This window comes from Eupeodes corollae, chromosome 1, assembly GCF_945859685.1.
Source record: "Eupeodes corollae chromosome 1, idEupCoro1.1, whole genome shotgun sequence".
Lineage (NCBI taxonomy): Eukaryota > Metazoa > Arthropoda > Insecta > Diptera > Syrphidae > Eupeodes > Eupeodes corollae.
The window spans coordinates 199,351,166-199,375,519 of record NC_079147.1 but is presented as its reverse complement, the minus strand read 5'-3'; the positions used below and the strand labels follow the sequence as shown (position 1 = coordinate 199,375,519).

The 24,354-nt window shown below is 29.5% G+C and overlaps 1 protein-coding gene and 1 long non-coding RNA gene across 2 annotated transcripts in view; one reads left to right on the top strand and one right to left on the bottom strand.

Moving 5' to 3' along the window:
* Positions 1 to 24,354, top strand: part of LOC129940893 (uncharacterized) — a 103,910-nt gene that overhangs the window by 66,529 nt on the left and 13,027 nt on the right. The gene's annotated exons all lie outside the window — the stretch shown is intronic.
* The window catches only part of LOC129940891 (sushi, von Willebrand factor type A, EGF and pentraxin domain-containing protein 1), a 51,639-nt gene that overhangs the window by 24,963 nt on the left and 2,322 nt on the right, over positions 1 to 24,354 (bottom strand). The window contains exons 3-4 of the mRNA XM_056049415.1: positions 7,048 to 7,162; positions 6,930 to 6,951 (exon numbers count right to left, since the gene is read on the bottom strand). Coding sequence (XP_055905390.1) covers positions 6,930 to 6,951; positions 7,048 to 7,113 — 88 coding nt within the window. The 5' untranslated portion in view covers positions 7,114 to 7,162. The remainder of the gene's footprint in view (positions 1 to 6,929; positions 6,952 to 7,047; positions 7,163 to 24,354) is intronic.

Genomic DNA, 24,354 nt, shown 5'->3' with positions numbered 1-24,354 from the left:
CAACGTATTTCTTGAAATCAAACACACCTGTGTGGTTTTTGCTCAGAAAATTAAAGGAATGTATTAAGTACCATACCTGCTGACCAAGATTTCATTCTAACAATCAAACAAAAATCCAGTTTATATATTTGTTTCAGTTGTTTGTGGTCAATTTGATTTGAAATTCAATTCTGATCAATTTCTTAGTCATCGATGAATTTTGAATGGCGTTTCTTTGATGTGTGTGGTACTCCCTAACTATGTATATACGAATACACGATTATTTTTAGGAATCCAACGGATGCACATAACCTTAAGTGGACAATAGGGAAGTGGCAAAATCCATAACCGATGGTAACTTCGAATTGCGATGACTCTTAGACTGTTTATTTAATTAATAAATGTGTCTTCTTGAACAGCCAATTTTAGAAGTTCTTTCTCCGCGAGGAGCTATAAGCAATAATATAATTAAATTGAGAAAGAAAATAAATTAAAAATTCAAACCACATTTACAATCACAATCAGCTATCGTTCTATTTCAATTGTTCTTTTAGTTTATGCTTTTTGAAGCAGGTTCTCGATGAGTTTTAGAAACCGACTCTTATTGGATTTCTTATAATTTTTTATAGAATTCCACAATTTGACTTCCCCAAGGTTGGAGGTATGACCTACATTTAAGAAGAAAATATTTGAAAATATGTTTTAATTTTCAAAATTCATTTCCGCGATGCTCATTTCTTGAAATTTGCAACAAACATTTACATATTTTGTAGTAAACAAGTTGCAATATAAATTTGCGTGGGCAGAATTTTAAAACATTTTATTTTGATTGTAAGCAATTAGAACACCAATTTTAAATTTAATAATTTGATATATTCAACACCATATTGAATTTTTAGAAACAAAGGAAAGAAATATTTAACACAGTTTTGACAGTTGGTGCAAAAAAAGGTTTTATAAGTACAATTCCTAAAAACTTTAATTATGGTACAAAATATTTCACCATTCACATGACTGAAATGTTAATTGAAGCATACATTAAATTATTAAAAACGTTAAGAATGTAAGTTCACATTTTTAAAAATTGGAATTTAGTTTTCAAAATTCTGTGTTTTAAAATACTGTAAAAAGTGCAGACTTCTTCAGCCCATTTACAGAATTTTAAAATACAAAATTTTGGTATGCAGAATTTTAAAATACAGAATTTTGAATTACAGTATTTTGGGGTGCAGTATTTTAAATACAGTATTATAATCCATACAGTACTATAACCTTAACCCGTTTTTTTTAATATGAATTACGATAGACTTCATAATTTCTAAAATTTTTGATACAAATTTCAGAATTAAATACGGTTTGAATTTAATTAATATTGATTTAAATGTTTTTGAACAAAAGTGCACAAGTTTTCAAAATTTTTGATTTGAATTTTTTTGGTAAAATTAAGTTTGACTTTTTATGTTACAAAATTTGTACCATAATTTCATACATTTAAAAAAAAATTGAAGAAAACAGTGTCTGTGACCGTCAGTCTAATACCAAATTTAAACAAAAATAGAAAAATCATAATATCAAATATTTCTAAAGGATTTTGAAAATTAAAAAAATATGCACTATTTGAAAAAAAATATACAATTTAGTACATACCGAACCCATAAATTAAATAAAGTCCATGTTGTGGAATATTAATTTTTCGCAATTCATTTTTTAAACCGAAAAATCAAATTAGTGCTCAAAATCTAAAAATTATTTTTTTGTTTTGCACGATATGCTTTTCTTATAAATTGTGAACCGTTTTTTCATCTTTTTTTTTTTAAATAAATTCAAGTACAAAACAATACTTAAACTAAAAACTGCAGTTCTAAGAATTTGACCAATTTTTAAAATGTTACTTTTCAGAATAAAGCCCCTGAATAACCAATTTCGCTCCTGACTCTTAATGCAAAAGAAGAATAGAAAATTGTACAAGAAAAATGTTGAAAAGAATCAGAAGTGAAACACAAGAACCCGATGTGTATGATGTAAAAGAAAAGAACAAGAGAATAAGACTTTGGTGAAAATCAAGTTAAAGCTGGGACTTGCGGCGATGGCTCTTATAGTTGACGTACCGTTACGTTAAAGCACTGCGCCCATTTTGAACAGAATTTTTTCAACGGTTTCGTTATTGTTATTCTGTTTTGTCTCCCCATATTTTCGGACCTATTAAAGCACAATTCTGCCAGCAACACAGCAGCGCAAAGGCGCGATGGCAAACTGTGGAGCGACGAGCGACGACGCATGGATTTCGTTCGTCTAGATACTTTTTTATGATTTCTTTTGAATTCGGCAAATAGAAATTCATTTCTTGCTACAAAAATATATCTACCTTTGTTTGTTTCTTTGCCACCACGCATGGCTAGAATTCGAAATTAGCTCTCTGGTGCACTTGCGCGCCTTTCGTTTATAAGCTATTCGTAGCAGTGTAAGCGTTTATAAGTAGGAGGAAGTAGCTATATTTCCATTTTTCACCACTTACTCTGTAGTCTTAATAATGGATTTATAAGACGTATAATAGAAAAAGTGCAAAAAAGCCACTGTTCTGCACTGTTGCAGTCAAGATGCAGAAGTTCTGCCCACTCGGCCAAAAGTAGCTGCAGGCTGCTGCTACTGCCCACGGGTTGGTGTAATTGTGCTAATTTCAATATCGACCGAGTGCTTAGATGTTGTGGTTTCTTTTGGCACTTTTTTTTCTGTTTTACCTGAATTCCCGAGCAGAAGCAATTGCAGGAATGTGGTACATGTATATATTTAACTAAGTAGTTGCAATAACAGCACCACCAGGAATCTCTAGTTTTATGTCAGGAAAAAGATTATTACTTAACATCGATCGTTCGATCGACGTCATCGTTCTCCGTCGTCGCTTAGCGTCGTCGTCTTTTTTATAGTCGCATAATCTAGGTCAGAGATGTCATCAGGAATTAATTGAGGTGTGTTTCTTGTACGACTTTGGTCTTAATTATTAGGTTGTGACACACTGACTGAGCAATCTTAGTTTTCTGAACATATTGCATTAATATATACCCAACCCATCATCATCATCATCATGCAAGGTGATCTTTAATAAAAATGCAAATACAACCATAGGCTTATAGGTATGTATAGGGCCTATTATGCTATGGCTTGACAAACAACATACACCTATATGTCGTCTATGAGAAGCTTGAGAAAAACTTGCTTAAGATTCCCACAGTTAAATGGTATTTCTCATATTTTATCAATTTTAGCTGAATTATATGCGCTCGATCCGAGTACCTACAGCTTGGTGTGAAAGGTTTAACAGAAACGTAATCTCTTTTAACAATCTGTTAAGGAAATAGAGTCTGAATATACAATACAGAAGACCTTTAGCTTTTCCTAACACGATTCCAACAATTTTTAATTTTTGTTTCATTTGTTTTTGAACAGAAAATCATCATGCTCAAGTGATAAGAATGAAATAGAAACTTTTTGTTGTTGTTGTTAATGTGGGAAAACGATTGTTTTTTAAAGTTTTGTATTATTTTTAAGCTTCCGGCAGTGATCTCAATTTAGTATTTTGTCTTTGCCAAATTTCAATGACTTGTGGGAGTGACGGTTTGTTTAAAATGCGACAGAATTTAACACTTTCAAGTTTAAAATTTAAATGAAAATGAAATTTTATTGTTTCGAGGTATTTCCGGATAACAACTAATAAATTTTCTGCTAAGAAATCCACAAGTTAAGACTAAATTTGAGTTTTTGTAATTTTTGGCTAGTTTTTTAAAAACATTCACATTTCAAATATTTTCAATTTGTTTATATGGCTTAGTATTTAGGTAAGGTTAAAGTGGCTGTATGTAGAGGACACTTAGGCCAGTTTATTGGCCCTTTGTGATACTACATGAATAACAAAGTTTCCTTCAATGAAACCAGGGGAGTCATTCCTTAATTTTAAAAACGATAACCGTCAAAACGATTATCATTAACGATATAGTCACTAATTTGCTTCACGTAACTTTGTAACTATCGTCTCGTCTATCGTTTTCAGTATAAGATAATTGAAATGTCAAAATGATATCAACAAAAGATAATGCTTGTTCGATAACTTGAAAATATTATTAAACTTGGATTTTAATTGAGAGAAATTGCGAAAATTTGCAACAAATAGCTTTTTACCAAACTAACCAACTATTTTGTGGTGTTTATTGTTATTGTTATTGTTATTGTTATTGTTATTGTTATTGTTACTGTTACTGTTACTGTTTTTATTTTTTGCAACCGACGATGTAACTATAATTGCAACATGCGAGTTATTTATGTCTGTTATTATTGTAAATATATTTGTAATTTTGTATATACACACATAGGTCAATAACACAAATTCATTTGCAAATAGGTACAACATTTATGGATAAGCATCCTTCCTTGGTAGTACCCGTAGCGCGTTGGAATCGTGCAATCGCTTCTGTATACGCTATCGTTTGACGATAAACGTTTTACGGAATGACCTCCCAATTTGAATCCCTTGCGAAACGTTAAAGACTGATTATGATTGAGTTAGTTAAGATCTGTAATTAAGAATGATTCTCCGTAAAAAGTCTTGCGTTTTTAAGTAAGAGAAGGGCATGTACAGAGGAGGTGAAAAAAAGTTCCCTCCTCTCTTGTCCGGTTTTGACACCGATTGTAGAGCTTATATGTGATCTGCTAAGAGATAGCAGCCCTTTGAATATAGTATAGGCTATTCCACCTGATGTTTGCATACTTTAAAACGTCTTGTATTAGCAACAGTATACACGCTGGTATTCCAGCATTAGACAAACGGATATCTAATGTTGAAATCGTTGACTCGTCTTTCAGAAATGCCCTATTCTCCCAAAAAAATCTGGAAGTTAAAGAAATCTGGAAGTTCCTGTCGAATTGTAGTTTCATGTTTTAGAGAAGAGTGGATAGAACACCACCTTGCGACGTCCCTCTGCTGACAAATGTTCTAGCAGGAAGCAACCATAGTGTACTCTCTATAATGGAGGCTGTATTAGATGGTTCGTACTAAGGTGTTTAACGCCGTTTCTAACGATATGACTTTATTTGGATGTAAGTCAATCAAAAATTTCAAGATATTGAATAAGAGTCAGAAATTACGCATTTCCTTCCTTCATAAATGTGTTGCAACATAAGTCTTTTACAATTATCTCACTTTTATTAATACATCTGATGGGCTTTTTGTGTGGCTTAGGAACTTTCAATGTTTCCATCTATAGGAAAAATATAATTAATTTTGTTTAAATTGCCTTTTACTCACAATACCTTCAACATTGATTATTTCATTATTTACATTAAAAAAGCCCCGCTTTGGTCTACAAATGAAAAAGTTACGTAACGTCTTTATGCCTAATACTATTGACATAATTCTTCAAATTCATACTGAACCATTACTTGCACTTGTATTATTGGAAAAGACAGCAGATATGTACATTTTTTAGCTTTTTTTTAATTACCGTCGATATAAAAAGAATAATCTTTCTGCAACAAATTTGTAATTAAACAAGTTTACGATCATTGGTACTTATAGCCTTTGTAGCTCCATAAATACATGTATTGATGTATACCTTCGAGTCTTGGTGTGTCATAAGACCAAACAAACATATCAAAGGTCTCTGAAGAAAAAAGTTATTTATTCGATTCATCAATTATATATGTTAAAGTTGATCTGCAACTATTTGCTTTTTTTTCTTGTATACAAAAGGCTGAACTTGTTGTCCTTGAATCTGCAACACAAAAGATTCGAATCCAACGAATACCACCATAACGACGACGCGACGGCCAACACAGCAGATATATGTACCTATTCACTGTTGGAGGAGATAGTCGATGTAGTCCGTCCGATCAATGATCACTTATTAACAGTCATACCATAAATAATTTCAAAAAATTAACATAAACTTTTAATGAACATAAAAATACCAATACAAATATTATTTATAGTAATTATATAAACGGTTGTTCGTACTACCACCACCAGTTTCTTGGTCATCATGAACGGGATAGTAAGAAAATATTCATAAGTACCGTATGGAATGTCGTGCTAATGGCTGAATGACATTCATTTTATACAAAACTTCAATCACTTCACCATTAGACAGGAATTACAATTATCGTTTCTCTAATTGGATGAATCAACAACATTCTATTCTCAAGACTGGCAGAACCAACTACTGTTTGTTTTTTCTTTTATTTGCAACAAATTATGTCATTAACATTCATTGCCGCACATACAACATAAACACACAATCTTAAAGAATTCAACAAAACAAAAATTGAAAAAGATAGAAAAACGCACCCTAAATATTAATAAAACTATTAGGCCTGACGTTATATGATCAATGGGACTTCCAGTCCAGTAGCTAAGCTAGAGCTAAGTAGAATTAAAAATAATATAGGCCACAAACAGTGTTAAAACCGTTATTCAAGAACATTCTTCATAACGTCTTCAAATGCGGACACAAATGTGCGATTGCCATAAAGAAAAACGGTCAGACTTAATTCTTCACCATCACACCAAAGGCGTTATAAATCATCACTTTTTTAAACTAGCTATGTATTCAATTTCGCTTCAATGAGCTTCCAGGTTACTGAACTTATAAATATGCGGTAAGTTAATTGTTTAAAACAAAAAACAAACTAAACACAAATAAGATGTTCTTCTTTGAAGAGCACCAAGTAACTTATGGGTGGTGTTATGTGCGGAGTTATTAGTTTCGTTAAGTTGGGCTTTAGGTGGAAATTTGTTAATTATTTTGTTTTACTATAAAACATTTATTTTTTCCTCAGACGGAAGACTTGAAAAACTTTATAGGAAGGAAGGCTAGGAAACCCCCCGGAAGTTAAACAATAAAAAACATTTTAACGCCATAAAAAAGTGACGATGCGATGAATTAAAATTTTTGCACACTTACCATTCGGGCATGAAAATAAATCCTATAAAAGAAGAAATAAATACATGTTAAATAATTTGCTCTATAAAATTAAAAAAAGAAGAATGTTAAGTTTTAGAGTTTTTGCATGATAACTTACCTCTGATATAACGAATGTAATACAAGCGGACAGCCAAATTATACTGGCCGCCGTTAACCTCCCCATTTTTGTTATATTTTTCGAATCACTATGATTGTGTTTTGATCAAAGTACCCTGAAAAAAAAGATTTGTTGTTATTAATTGAATACGTTAAAACAATGATGAATAAAATAATTATTTAATGTTAAGAATAAATGTTGTTGCAGTGAGAAGATAAAACCTATTGAATTTGAGAAATGTTTTGAAATAGGTTCTGCTTAAAAATCTTGAAAATTCTTTGAAACGATACATTTTCAGCATACAAACATTTTTAGCATAGAGACACTAAATAGATTTCAAATTTGTGTTAGCTTTAAGGAAATGTTACATGAATGTCTAACCTTTGTCTTCATAGAATAATAAATTCATCTAAATTTGCAATACATTGATTTTCTATTGGATAAGGATTTTCTAAGCAATAAGAGGCTTAAAGAGTGAGATTTCCTGGATGGTATTTAGATACCTTTTTAAAAATTTACGAAAAACCTTTTAAGATCATTAAACCACTAACAAATTTAGACTGAGAGCCATGGGCTAATTTTTGGCTTGAAAGAAAACCAGTTGATATTAAAGTTGGATATAGTCTTTAGAATGGTGATAACAGAAACGTTCGCCTGTCGCATTTCTGAAACAATGCATCAAAAGTACAACTTTTCTGAAAATTAAAATAGGATGGACATATTTTCAAATACATTGCATCTTGAGGCCTGTGACTCAATGATCTCAATGATATGGTTTCGACAGACGTGTAGGTGGCGGCATTTATCCTGTAGAGGTATCCGAAAATGGCTTTTGGGAAACCACTTGAAATTGGTCTCATCTGGTAGCCCTCAACTTCTTGATTGGAAATATGTTCATGACAGACGGTGGCCTGATCTTTCCGGCAGACGTCGCCGAAATGCGTTTTTTTTGCAGTTTTGGAATTTTGGGGAAGCCACTTGAGACTAGTGGCATTCGAAAGCCCTTGACTTCCTGAGTTCGAATATGTACTTGATAGATGTGTAGGTGGCCGCAGCCGCATTCTTCAGACACACTCAAATAAAATCTCAGTTTTTTAAGCAAATCTTTAAATAACAGACGTAGCTCTATAAAATATATCGCAATCGAATGCTCTTCGATACCAGAGTATAAATATATTTACAAAAAATAAGTTTGAAACCAAGTAAACATTTTTAAAAATAACAGCAGAATTTGAAGTAGTGCTAAATTCTTGACAATAGCGAATTAATTAGAAGTGTTATTGGTGTTTTATGAAATGGTTTTTGATGACCTATTTAAATGCACATTATTTTATAAATTTTGAATCCCAAACAGTTAAAGCTTAACTAGCAGTTATAACCAAACATAGAATATTACAATAAAAGTCGGTTATGCTTTATAGTATTTTATCGATTGTATTATAAAGCTAATTTTTTGAAAATTAGATGGGGTTTCACTTCTAAATACAAAATTGTAACTGGCAGCCGTTAACATTGAACCAACTGCTCACTATGGTGTTTTAAGTCTTAACTTGTATGTTCTGAATTATTATGTAGAGGTAATGCCTTAAAATCTAGTTCAATACAAAGGTGTTGGCTTCCGAAAATTACATTTCAGGCGTCGAAGTTTAGCCAAAATTTTAAAAAGGAAACTCGAGAAAAATCGCGAAAGTTATTATTACTGTGTCGATTTGTATATATCTTCCATCTCTACTACAAATGTGACGTTATCTCTTAAATTTTAAATCGCAATTTCTAGGGCACTACAAATTTGCATATTACTATTATTTTTTATTTCCTTTTTCTTTGTTATTATAACGACTAACAAACTATATTTTAATTTCAATTTTTTTTTAATTTGGAAAAGCTTTGACATCTGAAAGTTAAAATGTAATTTTCATAAGCCAAACCCCTTGTATACTATTTCTTCAAAATTTAAAGCAAATATCAAAATAAAGATTTTTAATTTTATAAGATCATAACAGAAAGTGTTTATATGTATCAATCGACCTGAAATTCCTGGAATATGGTTTTTTAAAAACAAGTTTTTTATTTTTTCATTTTAAAAGAAAAAAAATGCTTTCGAACATTACCGATTGAGTGAATAAATTGTGAAATTACTTTCATTCAAATCTTGTTGAAGTCTTAACTTGTTCATAAAACTGATTTTGTTTAGCTCTTTCAAGATAAAAATCCATTAACATATAGGTTTACAATCAAGTTTTTATTTGTAGGCCTTTTAAAATTATAATAAATACGCAAAATTGAATTTAACATAAGCCTTGATTTATATTTTCTTAATTAATACAATTTCGAAACTGTTGTTTCACTTCTTTTACCGAGGTAGTAATAAGTTTGAATAAAATTGATTATTTCTTTGCTTTTGAGTCTGAGTAATTTTTGATTGATTATAGGGTGGGTTAAAAAAAGATAAATTTGGTAATAAGTAGAATTAATTTCTAACAAATGATTCTCCTAAATGTTAATAAATAAATAACAAACAATTAAACGTAGTTTAAAAATACTTTGTGTTGCTTCATTAGAAAATGTGCGTTTGTTTATTTAAATTTTCTTTTTTGTAATTATTTCCCTGACAACTCTACAAGTATTTAATAAATGATTATACTAATCGACATAAACTATTTTCTTACTTTTTTTTATAACGATAAATTCAAACTCAAATATTCACAATAAAATATTAAAGAAGAACAATAAAATGACACACATGAGATACAAATAAACTGTAACTACAATCTCTTGAATATGCAACTATTTTTTTATTTAATTTATTTTAAAATTCCATTCATTATGTTTGTTGGTTATGTTTACTTTCTTCATGGTAATTTATTAAATTATACAATATTTACTTTTGGTAGGCTACTCAAATTCAAAACATATAAAAGTATTATACTACATATTTCAAAATCTTACAAATTATCATAGGTAAATATTGGAAGCTCTTTGTTGTTAATACACTTTTTTGAAAAGATTATCTAACTTTCTATCAAATTCAATTTGTAAAAGCCCAAACTACATGTTTATACAAACACATATATATTTGAAAAAATTTATAAAATTAGTTTATATTAACATTGAAATTTCTTATAACATTTCATTAACACATACATAAAAATGTGTTTTGTTGTAAACTCCACCACTTGATGACAAATGTCATTATACTTTGCATTTTATGTGCCTCTCAAAATCAGACACACATTTTAACATATGTGAAGGAAATACGAGTAGTCTTAATATTTTTTTCTATCTTAACACAGTAAAAGTAATTTCAACCCGTTACAATGAAGGTTACCAGTGTTGGAATATAAATAATATATCTACGCTTATATACAACTTTTGAACTTGTTCATACATTTAAAAATGTGCAAATGAAAGAAAATATAAAACTAAACACAATATGAAGAAGTTTTTTTGTTGTGATATAAGATAGCTTGTATTGTGGGTATAGTTCATTGTCATAAGGAAATCATGACATATAAATTTCAGTTTGTATTTTTAGTGCAAATTTTAAGACGAAGTGTGCAAATAACCAAACAAATATATAAGTTTACTTGAGTAAATGTTACAAATAAAAAAAAATATTTATTAGGATTTTTCAAATGAAAGAGTTGATGCACGAACTTGCTGATTGAATTTTCTTTAGGTTAGAATTTGTATGATGAAATATGGGCTATTTAAAATGTTAAGCCATTAAAAAAACAAAAGTTTAAAAAAAATTAATGAGTTTTTCGAAATAATAAACTACAAATCAAAAAAATACACAAAAACAGTTCCTCTTCTTAAAGTTATTAAAACGTTTGTTTTTGACAATTTTTGCTATGCAATAAAACAATATTTGCTTTTGAGGTTTAATTAAAATCTTTAGAATTCTTTCATATGGAAAATTCTAAAAACTCAACAGTTAGGAAAAGGTACAAAGATGTGTTTGGAAGTTAGTTTATTTATTTTTAAGAAATAATTGTAAACGTAGGTTTCATGTTAAATAAACTAAAGCAAATAGTATTTGATTAATTTAAAAGAAGTTAAGTTTATCATGTGTTTTGATGAAGTTCAATGCAAAACTTATCGGGCTTAAGTTTTCGAAAAAGAAAACAAACTTCAATAAAATGGTTTTAAGTATAAGAAAAGATCGAAAGAATACAAACAACACAAACAATTGTAAAAAATATTGCTTCGGTAACTTTAGTTTTCTTAATTTGATTTATTGGACTCAATTTGATGTCAAATTATTCCGAATAGAATATAAAACACGGTAAAAGCAACTAACGTACAAAATAATGAAGCTATTTCATCATATACATAAATCATTTGAAAGGGTAATAGCAAACTTTTTCCACCAGTTTTATTCAATCAAAGACCAATATCAGTAAGCATTGGAATTTCTTTCTTCTTTCCATAGAAAATATCAATCAAGCTATTTAACAGTCAACTCGCCAAGCCGTTAAAGTTTCTGATATTGATTGTAACTTTCAATTTTCTTTTCTTGGTTGTCTTTTTCTCTCCATATAAACCAATTGAATGACAAATTCCTTAACATATTCAAAGAAACAAAACCAAATCGATTTTATATGAGAAATGCTTATGATCGATCAATCCGATCAATGTTCGTTTTTATTTTCTTAAATAGCAATTAAACAGTTTCTCTCTATCCAATAAAGTTACTATACATAGATATAGACCGTCTGTATAATTTTTATTTGCTATATGAATATACCACTTCACTTACAATATGTATACCTATTTGAGTTGACCACTTATTAAGGCTGAAAACGTACATAACAAGCTTACTCGCATAGCATTTTTATATCATTCACTTAAGTTGAGTATGCGTTTACGTTTAAAACTTGATGTGGATCAGAAATTGCGGCAAATACAGTTAATATCACGCATTGGACACAAATGAATATGAAAGTCCCTAAATAACAATACAAATACATTCATACTTATGCTTACAAATGTTATGTTCAAAGAAAAAAAAAAAGAAGTGCATCGTTGAAAGTTACCACTAGATACCACTAAACAGCTGAAGAATTCCAATATAACCAGTTACCACCATAGAGTTCGTGTCTATTGAAAAATGCGCATTTCAAGACTTCTTCAGTATACAACAGATATGGCTAAATGAGCGTAAAGAAAATGTGCTGAAACAACAATACCACAAACACAACATTCAACAACCAACAACCAACAACCAAGACTGGCAATGCCTGTTTGGAATATTTACAAACCAGCCAACCAACCAACGAATGATTGGTTTTGGATTTCCAGTTCTTGGCCCAAAAGCAGCCATCGTGGCAGCCAGAAGCAAGGAGTGGTACCACGCCACAACCATACATCATCGACTTTTGGTTGTCGGTCGAAAAGCTAAAGCTGCACGGAGCACCAAAGAGGCTCGCATATAAACAATGTGCATCTCTGGAGGGAACACAAATATTCGAAGTTTCTCCATTCGGGCGAGAAATATGTTGCTGCTTCGCGATCCTACCGCCATTCGTCTACGTCTGTGCCCCATCACCCATCACCCAAACCCGAATCTGATGATGAGAGCTCAAAATGTTTTTTTTTTTTATTTTTGTTCATGTTGTCAGCGGAATTTCAAAATCTTCCCGCATTCGCAATATACTAGTACTCGAGTCGTACATAAACTATGTGCGTTATTTGCGTTCGTTTGGTGGTAAAACTAGGTAAACAAGCCTAAAAGTCTATAGGTGATGAGACAGGTGAGGCGAGATTGTGACATTATCACAAGTACCGCATCTTTTTCGCGCTTGAATGAATATGATCGCAGTAGTTTAGTTTGCGTGTTAAGTTAACATCTTCAAATATTGTTATTGCTGATTGAGCTAGTGAAAGTTTAAGGTAGGTCGACCATCAGCATCTTCTTGTGTTTTTTTTTCTGGAAATGCCATCACCAAAACCGGCAACATTCTCATCATCATCACTGTTGGCGTCTTTACGTCGTCGTCGTTCTCCTAAAAGTTAATCTGCAGTAAATTCAAGCATTCAATGAAGTTTTGATGATGATTCAGATTCAGTCGTTAAATGTCGAAGGTTGGTTGAAAAATTATTATTTGTATATATAGTTGGATTATGGTTATGGTTGAATCTTTTTTATGCCGATAAAACGTGAATGCGGGTCGCATTTAAAAATACCGGTCTTCTCAAGAGGCATCACTTTGTTTTATGTATTGTTTTTTTCTTTTTCTATTCTTAAAGTTCACAAAAGCAAGAAGAAAATGTTAACAAAGTTACAGACACTATTTTTGAGTAGGTCTTTGAAATGGTTGAGCAAAAAAAAACAAGAGAAGAAGAATTTTGATTGTGTACCAATACTATGAATAAGACACTTTTTGTGAATGCTAACGAACTTATTTCTATATGTACAAAATTAGCATAAGTGCTGGTGATGAATTCAATTGAAAGAGATAAGGACTATATAAAAACCAAGGCATATGTATTGTATATGGCTGATAGAATTGATGATTTCATCATTCAATGAAACAAAAAGGAATTATTAATGATTTATTGGATAATGTTGTGTTTTATTTTACACATTTAAAAATACCAACATATTTTATAACTTATTTTTGTTTGATGATTTTAAAATAGAAAAAACACATCAGAAATATGGTATTTTAATTAAAATGTATTCACGGAAGCTAAAAACCACAAGGTAATATCTCATCGAAAATGATGATGATATAGAGTTTTTGTTTTATACATCGAATGGCACTTATATATATGCATATCCCATGGCGATCAAAAAGCAAGTTTAAAGTGCATACACAATATACTTTAAGTGTAAGTTAAGATAATATATTAATGATTCACTTTTGTTTGACATTTTAGGCTTAGTTCTACGAAATCCCTAGAATCTTAATAACTCTCTTTAAAATAATTCAGAAACTGTTAATAATCACTGCTTCCTCTTCACACACTTTATACTGTCAACCGTATAAGTCACAAGCATAAAGAATCGAAACTAGGTGTGAAAAGATATTATTTTGGTGCATCATTTGTTATTCCTAAAAGTAAGGAATTGATTTAATATATGTACTCACTTTGAAACACCGCAGGAGTACACATTTAGGCCTAAACTTTTTTAACTCTTCAAAAAGGCATTTATGTGTTTATCAATTCAAACACGATTAATTGAGTTCAAGAATTGTACCCCCAATTTCTCTCAAGAATAAAACTTTAATTGTTTACTTCTTTGAAATGATCATGAATGTGAAGTTCTAAAATTTAGAAATCACCATACATATTTAACATATTCAAAACTAAGCATTAAAGTTTCAAAGGAACAACAGTATCATTAATTTTAAATAGAAAACAAAATTTTGCTAAATGTATAGGCAACAGATGGAAGGAGGTTAAAGTGCAACAACGTTTACAAATTTATTGTCAAGCATGGATTTTTGTCCAATATAATAGTTTTTCTACTCTAATTTTCTCTTTTAGAATCTATTTCTTATAATTTTATTTCAGTTTTACCTAATTTCTTTGATTTATTAAAACAGTTTGACAAAATATACTTATAAAACTTTTCTAAATGCTTAACCAACCTGTTTTAACTGATGTTCATGTATATAACATAAAACTATTAAATGTTTTAAATTCCTGTTCATCAAATATAAAACCTCTCCAAAATATCAAAGCTAATTACTTTATCACGGACTCTCAAGTTATATCTGATTGCCAACATCTATTCACGGAAAAAAATTACAAAAATAAAATCTAGAAATCTTCATAGTTGACTAACAATTTTAATGACACATTCAATAAAATAAGAATTATGATTTAAGCACTCATTAGTATCAATCTATCAAACAATAAAATGATATCATATCACATGTCTTCTATTCATACATTCCTCTTTTGTTTGTAATTTGTTTTAAAATAAATCTAATTAATAATCTCCCGCTAAGTTTAGGTTATTTTTCACTTTTTTTTCTTCTAAACATTTGACCTCGATTATTCATCATCATAGCATAGTATAGTGTTTCGTATATCCAAATATGAAAGAGCTGACATCAAAACCTCCAAAATAATGTAGGTATATTGATTGTTTAACTCTCTTTTTCATCTCGATTAATAAAAGTAAAACTAAGATGAAAAGAAAAAAATGTGAAAAAAGAGGAGAATTGGAATTTCGTTAAAATATGTTAATAAACCAGAAATATTTATTTCACCAAAATTCCATATCGAACTGGTTTTTAAATTATTTTTTGTTTTTGTGTGTGAATTGGTTGATATTTTTTGATTTTTTCCTTTGGCAGACTGATTGTTATTTTTGCGTTTAAAATATTCATGCGTTAAATAGTTTTTTTTTGTATATTTATGAGAATACATAACTACATAGTTATTTTTATAACTGATGAATAATGACAACCCAAAATTAAAGCACCGACAAATAATGTATTCGATTATGGGTTGGGTTTTGTAATTTCTTATGTGAACTCTTCGTACTAGAAGAAATATTTTTATTCAGATCAGCACTACTGCGAAATAATATATCAGTAGAAGATAAAAAACTTCAGCTATTGCTGGTTTAGCATGCTTTTGAAGTTTTGTTCTGAAGTTTGTTTTTCCCACTTAAATGACTTTAATTTCTTTTATTTTCTCTGAGTTCAATTTGATTTTTTATACTAACGTGAGAAAACAGAAACCTATCATAGCATTTATAGAACGATATAAAACACATTTTGTTTCAATCTGATTTGTTTCCTTAAATTTTAAAAAGCAATAGAAACGTTTTTATTATTTTTGTTTTTTCAAGAATACTAAAAAGTCTTGGAAGTGGTATTAAAACATTATGCAAAAATTTGGGGTTTAAAAAAAACCTCAGACATGTTCCTTCCTGAAAGGTTTTTTTTCTTTTGCAAAAACGAAACGAATTACAATGATGGAAATAATGGCACGCACCAATGCCGGGCACACCGCAATAAAAATTATACAAAACCTAAAGTTATGAAAAAAAAATATTAAAATTTAATTTCAACATCTCCGGCACCGTGTGCCGCCACGGAGTATTTCTATTTTGCGACACTATAAGATTATGTTTGTGTCGTCCGTGTCGTCACTTTACAAGTTCCGGGAATTCCCTGAAATCCTCACAATCAACAGAGTGTAACAATGTACCGCTAGTTATAAGTTGAGATGTTGAAAAAAAGATAACTTATAAATAATACGATGTTGTGTTGTGACTGGTGTCGTCTGGCTCTTTATATTATATTATTATAATAGGAGATAAATTATGAGACGCAATTATATTTTATTTTTGGTCCACAGAAAATAAAAGTTGCAAAAAGATATTATTAAAAGTGTAAGATTTAAAATAATAATAAGACAACTTATTTGAGGTTTTTAGAGAAAGTTAAGTTTTTTGAATATGATGCGAATTTTTTGGGCGTTTGTATACGAAGTCAAACCTCAAAAAAGTTCTCTTAGTAATTTACAAAAATAATTTATTAGTAATTAGTTATTAAAATGATCTTACTTTCTTTGCTATTTAGGGCACATAATTTAAAGAAAACCTGTTCAGTTTTTTAATTTTATCAAATTCATAATAATTTTTACTCCAATTTGTTAAATTTGTACCAACTTTTTTTTATATAACATACAGGCACTCAAGGGGTTATATTGAAACACTGTGCTTTCGTTTAAAAAAATATGGAATTTAAGAGGAGATTATGGTGCACATTGGTTTTAAAGTTGCGAACATGAAAGTAAGGAAAAACAGAATTCTACAGAATTCTACATTCCCGAAAATAAGGTGAAGGGTAAACAAATAAAACATTGTTCGCAAAAATACCGATATAAAAACAAAAAGGGTGAAACATTGTGGCAGAGTTCGAGATACTCGTATGTATGTAAATTTGTTAGTTATAATTCTATCGCCTATCATTTTCAAAGAGATTTGAACTTGTTTTTAGGGAACCTGACCAGATATGCAAGTTATATTCAAGCTTTGACGAATTAAGGCTTTGTAAATTATAGCCAAATAAATTGGAAATATCAAAATATCTTAATTAAGCTTTTGTGTGTTGACCGGGGCCTGTTTCACCAAAAACTTTCCACTCTGCAAAGTAAAAGTGAAAAGTTTTTCACAAAATTTGTAAAGTAAAAAGACTTTTCACACTTTATTTGAAAAGTGAAAAGTTTTTTCACTTTTGTAATTAATTCGTATTTTGAAAAGTTGCAAAGTAAACATTAGATTGTGTTCATTTGGATCAAATACCTATGAAGTGTATGTTTCTAATTATCGTTAACAATGCAAAATGCAAAATCAGTCGTTCAGAGAAAAATATTATAAAATAAAAATATTAGATAATTCATCAATGGTTGGTTGCTTTGCTTATTTAGTGCTTAAATGCAATACTATGATATTGGGCTCCATTCCCATCCCAATGATGTGCCGACAAAAGTTGTTTCAAGGGTCTTTAACACATATTTCTGAATGGTATATTGTATTTCCAATTTTAACAACACACATTTTATGGCAATTTTCTTAAATCAAAAACTCTATTTTGTCGAAAAATTATTTCCGATATCGAAGTTAATTCTTAGTTTCCAACTTTTGGTCACTATTATTAAGTTCTTCGTTTTATTTACAACAATATTTGAAAAGAAACATGTTTTGCTATTCATTGTCAAATTCTATTAAAAGAGGCTACTATTTCGATGGATTAGAAAGCCTCTATAAAATCAGCTTTTTTATAATTGTGGTGAGTCAACGCTAACTCTTAAAAATTCATTTTCTTTGATAAAATAGCCACAAATTCAAAAATTAACTACGTCCGTTGTCATTTTAACTATTTTTTGCTTCTTTATTTTCAAAACGGTTCATACATTTTTGCATGTGTTTTCGACAACTTTTCAAAGTAAACATTTATTTGGTCTTTAAAACTCTAAATATATTTCGGAAAGTTTATTGTTAGGGGAGACAGAAAGAACAAATACTTTGCAAAGTAGCAAAACAGTAAAATTGCAAGGTTGCAAAGTGAAAAGTGTTTAGTGAAACAGGGCCCTGGTCACAAAATTTCCAAGAAGTTTGATTATTTTTTTAAATTTTGAAACCTAATTAATATGTGTTTAGACTCAATGTCACTCTTATTTCCTGTATAATTTCCCACCTGCCCTTATACATACATATGTATATTAATAAGTGTAAATTAATTGTGTCTCATTCAACCAACATTAAATACAATTTTACACATTATATACCTCCAATCATCATCTGATTGGTATATTAATACAAATAAGAAACAAAAATAACTCTTAACGACATTACAAACATTTAACCAACTATTATGTAAAGATACCACAATTAATTGAAAAGAGTCCCATTTTCAACTTTTAAGTGGGTTCATTTTCATTGTATATAAAATATATTTATTTTAAATATTTTCTCGTATTTAGCATAAAATGTAATGAAATTTCAATTTTGAATTCAGAGCATCTATCTCCCATAATGAAGATGTTAGTGATGATGATGAATAAAAAAAAATAAAGCTTCACATTAAAAGTATCTTTATGCAGTATAGGAAACCGCATGCACTCTCAGCACACAGCACACCACCACCAGCACCACCCATTGGATGGTTGCACAAAAAAAAAAGAAAAAAAATAACAACTTTACCGTTAAATTGTTATAAAATTATGGATCAAGTTCAAATGCAACAAAGAGGAAGATCCCTCTCCATAACGTAATAATATAACAATTCCAACCAAATGCTGCGAGGCCAATTCCAAGTGAGATAACAAATAAAAATAGAAAGAAAATAAATTAACAAACATATACTACACTGTATAAATAGAAAAAAAAAAAAGAAAAACTAACAAAAATTGAAAAAATGCAGATTGTGGTTTTAATTTATTGCCACTGATGGCACTTGGATGTCTAAGTTTTTCTTTGCATTTGAATCATAATCTAATGTAGAGGTGGTAAGAGTGGATATAAGAAGGTTGGTTCTGCAGAGAGGAATTGATTGCAACATAGTTACTTAGATGGATATTTTTTGTTGTTTTCCACTAACAATTTGTGTTCATTTCCATATAGTCACACCACCACCTGGGGGCACAGAGTTGTTATACGATAACTGTTGTACTTAAAAATATGCAGCTTACTTTTATTTTTAAAGCTTACATCCAAAATCAAACATAATTGTTTTTTAGAATTTCTTTTAAATTTTTTAACTTGTTGCCTTAATTCGCTCAAATAATATTAATTTATTATATTTGCTTTTAAGCTTTCTTTATTTAGAAACCATCAACAAGCTTCACCGAAAACAAAATACAACGGGTTGTCCATTTTCCGGTTTGAAACGTATAGAGCTGGAATTCGACAACTGTCAAACTAAGTAGTTAAACCAAGTTTTTGCTTCAGCTGAAAGTCTGACATTAACAATTTACTACAAAAATGGTGATTCTGCCACAGCCACATATCGTGCTTTAAGAGAAGATTATGGTTTACAAAATCTTCCACCTACTCAAGCAATTGGCCAAATTGTAAAAAAATTTGTAAAGGCTGGATTGGTTACAGATATTGTAAGGAATGTGCATCATCTTTTCGCTCCTACTACTGAAAATATCGCTGCTGTAAATGAAATTGTTGCGGAAGGCCCGAATGTGTCGATTCCTTGTCGTTCTCAGGAATTAGGACTGTCTTACGGCGTATTTTGCATTTGGATCTACATCTACATCCATATTATAAAGTCCTGCTTACGCAACAGCTAAAGCCAGTTGACCATTCACAACGTCGTAGATACATCGAATGGGTTCTTGAACAACAAGTGGTGGACGGATATTTTTCGCAAAAAAAAAAATTAGCGGCCCACTCGGTGGGTATGTTAATAAACAAAATTGTTGTTCTTGGCTTTTCTGAGAATCCTCAAGTAATTGAAGAGAGGCCATTATATCCACAAAAAGTCACTGTTCGTAATTCTCTTTGGTCTGAAGGTGTGATTGGACCGTACTTCTTCGAAAACGCCGATAGAACGACTGTCGTTTTTTTGTTGCCTGCTATTTAAAAATACGATTTGGAGAAAATGTGGTTTCAACAAGACGGTGCCACATGCTACACAACTCGAGCGAATATGCCTTTATTGCAAGGGACATTTCCCGGCCATGTAATTTCCCGTCGCCTAGTGGCAATATCAAACGGCCACCAACATTATGCGATTTGATTAACCTTTAACTCTTGAGCACTTACAAATCAACATTCGTCAAGTTATGGCTAACATACCGCCCAATATGTGTATGTTAAAAAGTGGTCGAACATTAGCTCAAAAGAATCGATGCTGGCAACAATTCGCGTGATGGTCACTTAAATTTTGCAGTGTTTTACACATAATGTCAACGTTCATACTTTATAATACAAAAGAAATATCATGAAAACAAATATTTTATATGTGTTTTATGTACGTTTACTTTTGAAATCACAAAATGGATAGCCCTGTATAATAGGTATATGTGTATGCATGTATAACAACTCTGCTTTATGGTACTCGTGGGATGTGGGTTGCATTTTTTGTTTTTAACTTAGCTGTACCTATTCCCATTATTTGCATCTCTCTAATCCCCTCAATCAAAAACAAAACAAACAAAAACCTAAAACTTTTGTTTTGAATTTAGCTGTGAAGTTAAGTTGCGTCATTTTTAAGCTTACTTTAGTAGATACATAGATATGTTTGGTTGGTTCGTTGGTCGACAGCTTTAATTTTTGTTTGCGGGTTTTCCATCTAGGGCTGTTGTTATTTTATGCCTTTTTGCAGTTATTCAACACAAATTAATGCCATTTTTTGTTTTCTTAATCAAGCGCGAAATTGAATGTAATACATACAAAAAAAATATAAATAACAAACAATGAATATAAAAATAATGAAAAATTGAAACATAGCTACTTTTATAGTAACGATATGAGTGCCTCTGTGCTTGACTTACATTCAGATATAGAGATTTGGGACAGATTAGTGTTTTACAACTTTGGTAATTCAAAAAGCTAGCATCAGGTTATGATTTTCCATTTCTGTATTTGTTAACCTTTGTCATGAGAGTTCTTTTTGAAATATTTAATTATTAGAATTTTAAATGTATTGGTTTTTAATATTTTATTTACTTTCGAAAAAAACAAATAATATTCTTTTAAAAAATTAATTTTAATTACACAAAAAAATCTATCAAAATCGTTTGAATCATTTTTCAATGTTTACTTCTGTACTTAAAGGTTAAAGCTGTGAAGTCTATTTTAATAGTTTTTCAGACATTGGGTTTTAACTTACAGTCTTTGCTTTAAGAAAAATTGAAAAAGTTATGAAGATTTGGTTTTTTTTTAATGTGGATTTTAGGTATTCAAATATATAAATAGTAAAATTAAATTTTGATACTTGATTTAATACATTTTTTGATGTTTTTCTAACTTAAGATTTTGTACTTTTAGTAAAACAACTTTTACAGATTTTCACATACTGAGTATCCTAAGAGGTTCTTAGATCGCTTAAACTATAATTGAGTTTTATTTTAATTCTCTTATGTATTTTATATAAGAAATATAAATACAAAAAAAGTTTTGTGATCAAATATGTTAAGTTGACATAAGCGATTTAACTTTTTTGATTAATATTGAACATGAAAATAACTTAAGATATTTTACCAGAATAATTTTTAGCTTAACTTAAGTTGTTTTACCTTTTACAAAACCCTACAAATTAAAATCAAAAATTAAGCTATTTTACTTAAGGTCATAATTTAGTTGTTTTAAAAGATTAATCAACAAGGGTAAAAAAGGCAAATGCTTTGTAGTGAGAATATATAAAAAGGTGATAAATAGCTAAAACCACTTTAGTTGACTTAAAAGCCTTTACGTTTTGTGCACAACGTTTTAAAGAAAAACAATCATTTTTTCTTAACAGAAGTTGTAAGTTAGAAAAACATTTATGTTTGTTTAGTAATGTGAAAGTGAGTTTAAGTATAGTGAGAAACAGAAACTATTTCGGACTCAATTGTTCTAAGTAATTTGTCCATACTGATTTTCATCTTTACGTAAAATGTCAAAATTAATAGATACTTAAAGCTACTACTCCAAAATTTTGTTAAATTTTGATGTATACAAAAATAATATACTTTAATTTACGCTACCACACCGCGAAAAGCTTAAGTAGGTTAGGTTAAGTGAAAGTAACATATTTTGTATACCCAAATAAAGGTGTGGAGCTTACATTTACTTTTTAAATGTATTTTCAATTGTTAGTTTAAATGTTTACCAAGTTGGTCTCAGAATTTTTAAAAATGTATGAAAAATATTTGCACTTAAAACAAATCAAATAATGTTTTGTGTTTCAAAATGGAAAGTTGTACGCATTTCAAATGAACTATAAACCTATTTCATTCACTGAAGTTTCAAATAACAAATTATTTAAAAAAAAAAACACCTTTTCCCCGTAGAGTGCTGTTCAGGACTTTAGATGATTGATGTATCGTTATTAAAACTACATAAATGTGTAGTTAAAGAAGGTCAGGCTGATCTTAAACCTAACATTCCTTTATAATTTGTGTAAGTAAGTTGATAGGTAGGTACCTGTTTCCTTGTTTTTTCTATTTTTTTTGTTCATTGATGGTTTGAAATTCCAACCTAATGTATGTGTCAAACAATTTCAGATAATAGATAGTAAAACAAAAATATTTACAACTTGAGGTACCTGTAGCTACCTAACCTTTTGATTCTTCGTATCTTAAATCTTATTGAATTTTTTTGTATTCGATTTATTTTTTTTTCGTTTTAAACAATTCAAATTAAAAAAAGAATTAGAACTTAGCAGGTAGTTCAAAGAATTTTAACATCCGTGATGCAATCGCAAAGGATGAGCTCATACCTTTACTCTTTTGTTAAATAATAATGTATATTCAAAGAAAATTCCCAACCTTTGTATAAAACTGAACTTCTACACAAAAAAATCAGAAATCAGGAAATAAAAATCACGTCAATCTTTAAATTTAATGTTTTTGTTTTAAGATTGTCGCTCAGTGTTGTTTTACTTGGAAAAATGTTTTCAAGATTTTTAAACTTGAACTTGTGCAACAAATGAATTTCGCTCTATTTTTAATTATTAAACGTAATTTAAAAAATACCTACTTTTAAAATATCTACCGAAACTTACAAATAAATAAATTAGTTAATGATGTTCAGTTTGATGGTGACAGACATTTTTTTAAATACTTTGCTACACATGAAAACATAAAATTGAGATCTCTATCGTAATCAAATTAAAAATACAGTCTTGAATTTTATTTTGAAGTAATCGATTTACTGAATAAATAGGGTTTCCCAATAAGTGGTTTTATTTGAAGTGCTTCGCTATTTGTGCAGTTCCATTTTTGAAGCAACTTAATCAATTATACTTTTCTACCCAAATCTTGTGGTATAACACCTTTTAAATATTTTCTTATTTTTTTCCTAGAGCCACTTACAAAATTCAATTGATGCTTAAAGACCTTAAATATATAATTCGTAAAATTATCGAATACATATAGCTGTGCGAATTTGTCATGATGATGAATTACCATAACTAAATATCCATTGATTTTTTAATATTGAATGTTAACCTTAATACAAATATTTTATTTTAAATATTCGAAAATGAGTAAATTTTTGTAATGAAAAGCTTTGAGTTTGAATTAAAATACAAAAATATTAAGTTTCAAATGAGAATGATACATTTGTCCTAAACTTGCAGTGACTTACAATAATACATTCATTAATTTACATTTTAAAAATGAAATATATTTGAACTTAAAACCAATAGCGAACAAATAAATTTCAATTTTGTAATTTATTTAAATTTAAGTATGTTAAATAAAGTACATTTAACTTAACACGACTTTTTAGTAAATATTTCATGAAGAACGATAAATCCTCAAATGCATCCAACTCTAAGTTCACTAATGTTAACTTAGGCTCTAAATCTAACCTCAAACTAGAGAAATCGACAATTATTTGAAAGAATGGAACCACTCAAACATAAATCTTTCTAATGCCATTGTTATAATTTCTTTGAAATGCAAGAAACAATAAATTCAGACTTAATTAGAAATTGATAATATAAATAATAAAAAAAAGATTAAGAACTAATTAAAAATGAAATTGCGGTTTAATTATAAAACCTGATCACATACAAATTGTTTTAAATTTTCCTATTGAAAAGAAAAATTAACATTTATTTTAATAAGTGAGCATAAGAATTAGTTGAAATAAGATAATTTGAAAAGTGATTT